Source organism: Mytilus galloprovincialis, chromosome 1 (genome assembly GCF_965363235.1).
Source record: "Mytilus galloprovincialis chromosome 1, xbMytGall1.hap1.1, whole genome shotgun sequence".
NCBI lineage: Eukaryota > Metazoa > Mollusca > Bivalvia > Mytilida > Mytilidae > Mytilus > Mytilus galloprovincialis.
The window spans coordinates 90,013,778-90,025,437 of NC_134838.1; the positions used below are offsets into that span (position 1 = coordinate 90,013,778).

The 11,660-nt window shown below is 33.5% G+C and overlaps 1 protein-coding gene across 1 annotated transcript; it reads left to right on the forward strand.

Annotated features, from left to right (window-relative positions):
- The first annotated feature begins 2,567 nt into the window (after positions 1 to 2,567).
- Positions 2,568 to 8,696, forward strand: LOC143044219 (uncharacterized). The gene is made up of 5 exons (XM_076216149.1): positions 2,568 to 2,678; positions 3,360 to 4,329; positions 4,923 to 5,096; positions 6,028 to 6,504; positions 7,852 to 8,696. The coding sequence occupies exons 2-5, from the start codon at positions 3,379 to 3,381 to the stop codon at positions 8,350 to 8,352; spliced, it is 2,103 nt and encodes a 700-aa protein (XP_076072264.1). The 5' UTR covers positions 2,568 to 2,678; positions 3,360 to 3,378; the 3' UTR covers positions 8,353 to 8,696.
- Positions 8,697 to 11,660: the final 2,964 nt, after the last annotated feature.

Genomic DNA, 11,660 nt, shown 5'->3' on the forward strand with positions numbered 1-11,660 from the left:
TAGCTTTTCATACTGTAAACTGTATATTGTGTATCACAAAACATTCATATCTAAAATATGCAAGTGTTATTTTCATATATTTTCATGTCTGTGACTTAAAAAGACCCAATAACATAGTTTTGCATGTTTTTTTTATAATGACCCAGTTAGTTTTCTCGTTTGAATCGTTTTAAATTCTCATTTCGGAGCCTTTTATAGCTGACTATGCGGTATGGGATTTGCTCATTGTTGAAGGCCGTACGGTGATCTATAGCTGTGTCATTTTGGTCTTTTGTGGATAGTTGTCTCATTGGCAATCATACCACATCTTCTTTTTTATATATTCGAAAGATTCTGTTGAATAAATGTGGTTAAAAAGAATCGAACACCAAGGGAATAACACTGAAAATCTTATACATGTTTATTTTAACTTTCCGATCATCTCCTAGTTGCACAAGCTTTTCTGTGTCATGTTGGTCTCTTGTGGAGAGTTGTCTCATTGGCAATAAAACCATATCTTCCTTTTTAACCGGATTTTTGTGACAAAAATGTCGGTTATTGATTTGGGGATGTACGGCGGGCGGGCGGTCGGGCGGGCGGTCGGGCGGGCGGTCGGTCGGGCGGGCGGGCGGGAATCAAATGTTGTCCGTGCATTAACTCATGAACCGTTCAACCGAAGCTTTTAAAATTTTAATATGTTGTTACTGACAACTAAATGAAGGTCAAGTTCAATAATGGCGATTTTTACTTTTACCGTTCAGGAGTTATGGTTCTTGAAAGATTGAAAAATGGAGTTTCCAGTCGTGTACGTGCATAAACTCATGAACCGTTCAACCAAAGCTTTTAAAATTTTAATATGTTGTTACTGACAACTAAATGAAGGTCAATTTCAATAATGGCGAGTTTGACTTTTACCGTTCAGGAGTTATGGTTCTTGAAAGATTAAAAAATGGAGTTTCCAGTCATGTCCGTGCATTAACTCAGGAACCGTTCAACCAAAGCTTTTAAAATTTTAATATGTTGTTACTGACAACTAAATGAAGGTCAAGTTCAATAATGGCGATTTTGATTTTTACCGTTCAGGAGTTATGGTTCTTGAAAGATTGAAAAATGGTGTTTCGAGTCGTGTCCGTGCATTTTCTCATGAACCATTCAACCAAAGCTTTTGAAATTTATATATGTTGTTACTGATGACAAAATAGAGGTCAAGTTCAATAATGACGATTTTGACTTTTACCGTTCAGGAGTTATGGTTCTTGAAAGATCGTAAAATGGCGTTTCCATTCACGTTGTTGCATTTACTCATGAACCATTCAATCTAAGCTTTTCAAATTTTAATATGTTGATACTGATGACAAAATGGAGGTCAAATTTGATATTGACGATTTTAACTTCACATTCATCAGTAATGGTTCTTGTGATATTGCCAGGACACAAATAAATGTTAATAAATCCGGTTTGCTGTCGTTGTGACAGCCTCTTGTTTATATATACGAAGGTCTCATGTGTCACAATAGACAGAGACATAGTTGTGAAAAGAATCATTAAAAACACGATTCAGAGAAAGGGTGTCTGGAATATAGACAGAGACATAGTTGTGAAAAGGGGCATTAAAACACGGTTCAGAGGAAAGCGTCTGGAATATATGTCAAAAGTAAAAAACACTTGATTCGAAGAACGACTACATACAAAATGACCAAAAGAAATAAGACAAAATAACAAATAGAAATCGAAATATTTTTAGTAGAATACTAACGAGTAAGCAACGCGAATTCCACAAAAATCGCTAAATGAAATCTGTGATTTAGAAAAGGTACTTAGTTTCTGCTTCAACTAGTAATACCCGTTGTTGATTGGAAGTCATAACATACTACAATGTAAATAGAAAACTAGCAAAAGCAGTATGATACTCATGCAAACTCGAAGTTTCCAGAATTCAGAAGGCAGCTTCTTCTCATCTGTGATCCAGATTTACGACACTATGAAAGTCATGCGTAAGAAAGTATCTATGCAGAATCTTGTTCATCTGATACTCACCTACTGCAGTACATATGAGTTTTACATTTGTTATTTAGTTTTACCAATAAAAACAACTAGCGCATTTGTACTGTATTCCTGTCACGTAAAGTTGTCATTTTAGCGGTATTTTTAACATTGTTATATAAGTGGGAGTTTTGGCTAGGCATTAAGCCAAGTTCAACCTACCATTTTTCTTCAAATATCCATTACCAAGTCAGAAATATGGTGTGCGTTGTATGAACAGAGAAAATCATATAGTTGTCTGTCGCATTGTTCCCTTTTTCAATATGCAATGATGCATACGAAGGAGGACTGTCGTTTTTTTAAACACTTAGACATCAGTTTTGCATGAAATCATTTCATAAAACAAGTCAAAAACGCACAGTTGTAAAGATGTTTAATTGATATATATAAATAGATCATGTGACGTCTTTAAACATGTTTAACCCTTTAAATTCTAAAAGTTATATATATATATACAAAGAAAAATCAATTATAACTATATATGCAATTATTGGGAAAATATGCTGACATCAGCAATACACTAACATGACTGAACTGGTAACTTATTTATATCGATTACCCTTCAACATTTGTATTTGTTATAAGTTAAATCTGGAGAGAAACGAATAGACATACATACCCGATTAATAGGAGGAGTAAATTAGCATTTGGGAAAGGTAAGGGGGAAAGGTTATAATATCACGAATATTATGAATATCTTGGGTAATAATATGAAAAAAATATAGGCAAAATACGATAAAATAAGGAGGGGAGAGACATTTTTAAATACGCATAAAAAAATCACCTGAATGTGCATATTTTATAGGTCGGTGTATATTTATAATAATAATCTGACTGATATAATTAGCTTCAGAAAGTTTATATATTTTTAACTTTTGATTGTATTCCTTTAAATATGTAGACAGATTTATGATAACTAGAATTAATCCATTAATCTGTTACCAAGTAAAACATATTATTGCTTTAATAATGCATTCAGATTATCAAAGTTTTAAATAACACTTATAAACAATATGAAATAATTTAAATTAGACTTTGATTTGGACGAGATAATAGAAATAGCAAACAATCAGCAATAACTTCAATGTACTAAACATGATAAAGGGCGATAAATAGGGCATTATTTAACATAATGTTTAAGGAGACAATTAAAAAAAAAAAAGCAAAAAAATAAACTAAGCTTAAAACAAAAACAAAACAAAACAAATACAAAAAACACACAAATAAAACCAAAACAATACCGGTAACAAAACAAAATCAAACAAAACAAAACAAAACATAACTTGGCAAAATAACAAATCAACACACCCGTAAACTTTGTTTTTATGTTTTCACAGTTTTTAAAGTTAAAATAGCATGGAGATGGATGCCCCGAGTTTACGGAGGCAACCAACACTACCAATGGATCCCCCAAATGAGAATCCACCGAGAAAAATACTCAAAGCTAAACGCCGTTTTACTAGTCAATCAAGTAAAACAATTTCTTTGGTTTCATCAGCATCAAGTACGTCGTCACTGATAAAACCTTCATTATCAAAGAAAGGTACCTCTATCAAATCTTCTCTGTCAAAAGTTCCATCGCTTACGAAGAAAGCCTCTATCACAAAAGAAGTTAGCGATATCGCAACAACGGCAATTGCATTGGATTCTGGGTCACATGTTGGAAAAACCGGCGTGATAACTGATGACGACATCGGTGGAGACGTTGATATAACGGAAGTAGATCACACGTCCCCTTTCTCTGAGTCAGGAGAAGCAGTAGTCTCATCTTTGAGAAAAAGTTTGTCAGGAAGAAGCACATTGTCAAAGAAGTTATCACGAAAGACAAGTTCCAGAGCTGCGATAGCTCCATCGCTGACACCATTACCCCCTGGAGGACTTGTTGAGATTGCTTTTTCATTTGATACTACAGGATCAATGAGGGCAGCTTTAAATGAAGTGAAAGGAAGAATAAAGGACATTGTACAAAAACTCCAGTCAGATGTACCTGGAATACGAATAGCTATTTTTGCTCATGGCGATTACTGCGACAAAGATAATTACATTATTAAGTGGATAGATTTTGGGGCAACACTTCCAGAACTTCATGACTTTGTAAATAGTTGTGGAGACACGGGTGGTGGTGATGGTCCTGAATGTTACGAACTTGTTTTGAGGCGTGCTACAGAAGTTTTGTCATGGACTCCAGGTAGCAAACGTTCTCTTGTGATGATAGGAGATGACCTTCCACACGAACCAGGGTACAAATATGGCGACTTTACAAATGATATAAACTGGCGTAATGAATGCACCAAGTTAAAAGATATGGTAATAAATTTATTTATAATTTTTTTATGACCATATTTAGTTATGTTCAGTCGTCTTGATTAATATTGCCTTCTCCTGGTAAATTACTTAGTATTTAATTTCTGAGCAGAATTCTGAATTTACCATTCCAAACAAATGTTCTTCGTGATCGGAATGTCTATACCCAAGACTTGTTACGTGTGTTGTTTCATTGTTACCTGATGATTGATTGTTTATACTAAACACCACTATTGGGTACATCGTGACTGTCTGTTTTTATTGGTCGAGGAAGCTGGGTTGACCGGTACGCACCTGCTGCTTGCGAGATTCGAACTCACAACCTCAGTTTTGACAAGCAAGTGACACAGTAAATAAACTATTTGGAACACTCGCACACCGAGGCCTCCTAACATCTCGATAAACTCCATGATGATTATCAAACCGTAGTTTGTTGTTTTTTTTGTTTTTGTTTTTTAAGCTTCCATGTTTGCCCCAGTCTGTATTACACTTGATCTATTCTATCTGCACTTCAAATATTGCCATAAAACCAGTTGAGCTTTGAAGATAATTAAGCATGTCATACACGTGATGCCTTATATATTTGGATGTTTTAGGGAGTCAAGGTCTATGGCGTTGCTGTAAAAGTGAATATACCTCAAAAACTGAAGTTTTACCAAGAACTGGCAAAAAGAACGGATGGGCTAATGATAACATTGGAAAACTTTAACCTGATTTTTGATTTAATGATGTCAATTTGTTATCGAGAAGGCGGCGATGAACTATTAAGTGTAAGTAAGGATTAAAATTGGTAAAGAGAAGGCAGCGATTAACTATTATTAATAACGTGTAAGTAATGATTGAAATTGTTATTGGGAAGGTGGCAATGAACTATTAGGTGTAAGTAATGGTTAACATTTGCATAACGGAAGGCGGCGATTAATTATTATTAATTACGCGTAAGTAATGATGGAATTTGTTATCGGGAAGACGGCGATGAACTATTAAGTGTAAGTAATGATTTAAAATTGTTATCGGGAGGGTGGCAATGGACTATTAAGTGTAAGTAATGGTTAAAATTGGTAAAGGGAAGGCGTCGATTAACTATTAAGTGTAATTAATGATTAAAATTGGTAAAGGGAAGGCGGCGATTACTATTATTGATCAAGTGTAAGTAATGCTTGAAATTGTTATTGGGAAGGAGATGATGATTTATTAAGTGTGAGTAATGATTGAATTTCGAATTGGGAAGGCGGCGATGAAATTTTATTTAATCACGTTTAAGTAATGATTGAATTTATAATCAGCAAGGTAGCGATGAACTATTTATGAAAGTAATACGGAAGCCCATAGGGGAACATCTTAAAAAAATCGTTATCTCGATATAATTAAATCTTTATCTATGATATAACGATATAAATAAATCGTTATGATATATCGATATAATTATATCGAGATAGCGAAACAAATATAAATATCGAGATAACGATATAAATATTTGATATAACGATATAATATTATTTTTCTGTATGTCCCCTATGGGCTTCTGTAAAGTAAGGATTGAATGGTACTACTTTTAATTTTAGTTTAAGTTTAAGACTAAATATATATTTATATGTAATTGAAAGTACTCTATAAAAAGTCATAGCGAATATGATAAAGGTAACACATTGTACAGCAAATGGATTTTTTTTTTTTTTTTATATTTTATTATTATTTTAGTCTTACCAGGACGAACTGAAAGAGAAATATGGAATTTCGAAATTGAGTAAAAATTTGTCAGGAATGTTTGATGGCCTCTCATCCGCTGCTGGGAAGACTAAGACAGGCTTATTTAGTGGTGGCATCTTTGGAACACCAACTGCTGGAGGGTTTGGAGCACCATTTGGTGGGGGATTTGTACCACCAATTGGGGGGCTTTTTGGAAAACCAATTGGTACTGGTCCATTTGGAACAGCTGGTGGGGGATTTGTACCACCAATTGGGGGGCTTTTTGGAAAACCAATTGGTACTGGTCCATTTGGAACAGCTGGTGGGCTATTCAAAAGTCCAGTAACTATTCCTAAAAAGGGGAAAACAAACAAGACGAGAATCTTAAAAACAACAAAACTTGGAAAGAAGGTACTCACAGGGAAAACATCAAAAACAGCAGCTAAAGGATCAAAGAAAGAGAAAGATAAACGGAAAAGAGAGGATAACGTATGTGAAGTATTTGTTTTCTTGATCTTTACATACATTTGTAAAACGGGAGAAAAAATATCATTAGAACCATTTATCAAGTTCTTTGACGAATGACCTTGAAGTTAATGTCTGTCAATTTTTTGTTTGTTGTTTTGTCAAAAATAGGCACATGGGGTTTCTCTACCTTTGAATTGTTTCAAGTTTTGTTATGTTTGGGCCTTTTATAGGTGACTATCCAAATTCTGTATAGGTTTTACTCTTTGTTGAAGGTCGTACGGTGATCTATAGTCGCTCTAATCCATGTGCTTGTCATTTGGACTCTTGTGAATAGTTATCTTATTGGCAACCGTATCTCCTTATTTTATTTATAAATCATACAATAAAATATTATTGTTTAACCAAAACTATAAGTCGGTTATTTTTTTCTACAGATCTAAGTCACTATATAAGGATTGTTTTCACCGAAATATCAGACAGAAAAATTATGAAACAAAACCTTATAATAATTAAGAGATTTGGTAATATTAGCAATGAGACAAGGATTCACTGTAGACTCCAAATTCGTGCATTTTTAAAGAACTGAATTTAGAGTCTGAAACGGTTTTATTTCATATCAGCTGGTTAGGTACTTGAGGATGGTGTCAGTTGTTATGAGCATTCTTTCAGATTGTAATGGTCATTGCTGTTTTACTTGTTTTGCATTTTTATCCATTGTTCCGTTATTAAAGAGTTTATAATGTTTTCCTGTACTTGTTTTAATTGATATTTCCTCGAGGTACCTTTTGTTATTCCTCAGATCGAGATACAAAAGGGGAGGTTGGAGATCTTAGAATATAACATTACTCAGCACATGGTCATGTGTCTTCTCCACGTCAGCAACCCCGCCAATGGTTGTCTCTTGTCAAATCTCAGTGATTTACCATTATAGGGAATTTAGTGTTGATTACAGAGTTTTGATATTCTATTATTTGAATTAGTTCACATCTCTTTTTTTTTAAATATTTTAAGTGATTTTGTTCTAAATCTACATACTGTACATACACCTAAATACCGTTTTTTTTCTTTCTTGGTATGTTTTAAAAATCGTTGAGTTACGGAGACCCGACATCTTCTTAATTCATATTAGTGAGATAAAACTTATTTTTGGCAATTCGGTAAATATCAGATATCATCAAACCCGTTATTATTTTGAAATAAAGTCAGTTGCTCTAGTGTATAAAAATACTTAAAAGGAACAACAGTAAATGTAGGCTCTTGGTTTTTTTTCTGTCTGTTTACGTGCAATGCACATTTTTATTCATTGGTCTACATACACATTTAAAGATCTAATTATTCTATTAGATATATTTATGTCTTTATCTGCAGCAAAAGGACATTCCAAGAGAAAAAAGAAATGATCGCAAATTTAAAACGACAAAACCACTCAATCGTCTTCAGTGGTCACCATGGAAACAGGCAATGAGTAATGTCAAGCTGTCTACAAAAGATGAATGGGCAAAATGGCTGAATGGCTACGTCACTAAACAGATATTTGCACGTGACTTTGAAGATGCTGCTGTCTACGAGTTTGCAGTACAACCTCCCAACAAGAAAAAGAAATATCCTGTCACGTTTTCTGTTGTCAATGGATTGCCATCATCTGGTAAATGGTGTAAACAGTTGGTAGGTCGAAAGCACATTCGAGAGAAACTTAAGCAAGCCATTGCACAGAATGCAAAAGTGTTTGTTAGACGTGGTAAATTTAAAAAGAGAAATAAGAAATTTATGGAAAAAGTTCGAAAACATCTGGCAAATAGCAATTATTCTTTTGGGTGTTCCAAGAAGAATGCTCGAGTTTTCAAGATTAAAGACTTTATCATAAGTTAAATTTTAACACAAAAACATCGTGAACAAGAAGAATTACTGAACATACATTTGTTTACTTTATACTTACACTATGTTTGTGATAGGCAGCTGTTATGACAGCACAGTGTCATTGTAAGATACACTGTGTAATATATTTATTTGATCTTTTAAACAAATTGAATGTAATTACTTTAACGTCAATGACGGTATCAATATGTTTTATAGTTATATCTTGTTTGATAAACACAGAACAATACATGGTTTCCATATATATAGCATAACATGTACAGTATTAATTTGTAGCATGTTGTGTTAAAAATTATCCTTTCAACAACACTATTCATTTAAAGAGAATATTTTTACTTCAGTTTTGTTTCATTTCTGTAATAAAAACATATTTTATTGTGTTCTAACCCGTCACGTCAACCGAAATTGAAGATATTCAGTCAAAAAAATAGGTGACGTTTACAGGATATATATCAACAGAAGAAGCATTTAAAATATACAGAACCGTCGACATCCGACGTTAAAAAAAAGTCATCTTTTAAAAATGAGCAAATAAAATATGGTACAAGCATCCTTTTCTTTAAAAATGGACTTACTAAGTATTTGAAAAAATAGAACAAAACATCTGTTATACGATTTTTAAGGATGTGAATATAAGTAAATAACTGAGGATACGAAATACACAGAATGTAAACTTTTGTATAAATCATAAAAAACGTAGGGTCATATTTCACAACTAGACATATACATAGTTGGTTTTCTCGTTTGAATTGTTTTACATTGTCATTTATAGCCTGACTATGCGGTATGGAATTTGCTCATTGTTGAAGGCCGTACGGTGACCTGTAGTTGCTAATTTCTGTGTCATTTTGATCTGTTGTGGGGAGTTGTCTCATTGGCAATAAAACCACATCTTCCCCTTTTATATATACAAAGGTCTCATGTGTCACAATAGACAGAGACATAGTTGTGAAAAGAATCATTAAAAACACGATTCAGAGAAAGAGTGTCTGGAATATAGACAGAGACATAGTTGTGAAAAGAGTCATTAAAACACGATTCAGAGGAAGGGCACCTGGAATATGATGTCAAAAGTCAAAAACACTTGATTCGAAGAACGACTACATACAAAATCGAAGTTTCCAGAATTCAGAAGGCAGCTTCTTCTCATATGTGATAAAGATTTACGATACTATGAAAGCCATGCGTAAGAAAGTATCTATGCAGAATCTTGTTCATCTGATATCCCCACTTCTGCAGTATATATGAGTTTTACATTTGTTATTTAGTTTTACCAATAAAAAAACTAGCGCATGTGTACTGTATTCCTGTCACGTAAAGTTATCATTTTAGCGGTATTTTTAACATTGTTATATAAGTGGGAGGTTTGGCTAGGCATTAAGCCAAGTTCAACCGACCATTTTTCTTCAAATATCCATTACCAAGTCAGGAATATGGTGTGCGTTGTATGAACAGAGAAAATCATATCGTTGTCTGTCGCATTGTTCCCTTTTTCAATACGTATATATACTAGAGTGACGTCATTGCAATGATGCATACGTAGGAGGACTATCGTTTTGTAAACACTTAGACATGTATCAGTTTTGCATGAAATCATTTCATAAAACAAGTCAAAAACGCATCGTTGTAAAGATGTTTAATTTATATATATAATGGCATATGCCGCCAGCCTTTCATACACTCCTGTTTATAAGTTTAGAGTATAGAAATCTTAGGCACTTGTGATCAGTTTAATCATTTCCACCATGTTATGTAAGCAATTGAAATATTGTCACATTATTTTGTACAACAATAAATTGACACAAAACATTTGGATAGAAAGGATTTATCCATATAATCAAATTACATAGTTTAAGAGGTATTGATAATATTAAGCTAATGTAGGATAACGGATATACACATGATATTCAAAATACGACATTTGGAAAAAAATGAAACAGAGGAGCTACTGACTAACTCTCTTCGATATTTATGACATCAATAGATTCCGGTAATAATCAAAACTAGGATTTTTGTGGGTAAAATCCTTGTTCATGAAATATTTACACTTACCTGCCTCCTTAACTATTTGCAATTTCCCTCTACTTCCCCATACGTTCGTCGAGTTTTTTAATATAAATACGGTAACACCTCCAGTTATCTCCCTTGCGTAACTCTTCAGTTTCTCGAGACCAATATAAAGTAATTCCTCGAGTGGGGAGGAGGGCGGGTGAGGCAGGTAAGTGTAAATATTTCATGAACAAGGATTTTACCCACAAAAATCCTAGTTCACTTCAATATTTCCACTTATCTGCCTCCTTAACTATTTGCAAAAGAATTTGCAGCCCTACTAAAGGAGGTGGGAAAGGAATTAAATAAGGAATTAAAAAATTATATTCACCTATTTCTGTCTTCCTCTCTTGAAAGAATCCAAAATTGCTGACTTGGCAAAAATGGACTGGTGGTCTGGAACATCCTTCAAATAGAATGAAGTGAAAGTAGTTTCAGATGTCCAGTGAGCTGCTTTTAAAATTTCTTCAGCTGATACACCACAAAATAAAGCCCATGAAGTAGAGAGTCTTCTTGTATCATGTGCTCTTACTGTTTTTAAAGTGTCTTTATCTGCATTTTCATATGCATATCGCACTGTATTAACAATCCATCTTGCAATAGAATCCTTTGAAGCTTCTTTATGATGGTTTTTTTGATAAGTAACAAACAGTCTGTTTGATTTCCTTATAGATTTTGTTCTATTTATGTAAATCCTTAATGCACGGCAAGGGCATAGTTTCAAATCCTCAGAATTAGTTGCATAAGAATTAAATGAAGGAATGAATAATGGCTCCCAAGGCCTATTCAAAGTCTGTGTTTTTGCAAGAAACTGCATATTTGGTAATAGTTTAATTCCATTTTTTTCAAATCTGAAATGTCCATCATCTAATGATAAGCTATGAATTTCACTAACTCTATTAATTCAATTGAATCTAAAGGTTCAAAAGGATGTTTTGTTAGCATCAATAAAACTAAAGGTAAATTCCAATTTGGGGTCAATTGACGAATTGGTGGATTCATATTAAATAACCCTTTAATCAATGATGATAACTCAGAACTGTTTGAAATTTCTAATCCATTATTATGAATCAATGCTATGGCTGACTTGTAACCTGTAATAGTCTGTGGTTTGCATTTTCTTACAGTAGAAAGATATAACAAAAATTCTGCTACTTCCGGTATAGTTGAAGAAGTGGAATTGATATTTTGTTCTTTACACCAACTGTCATATATTCTGAGTGTTGCATCATACACTGTTTGAGTAGATGTTT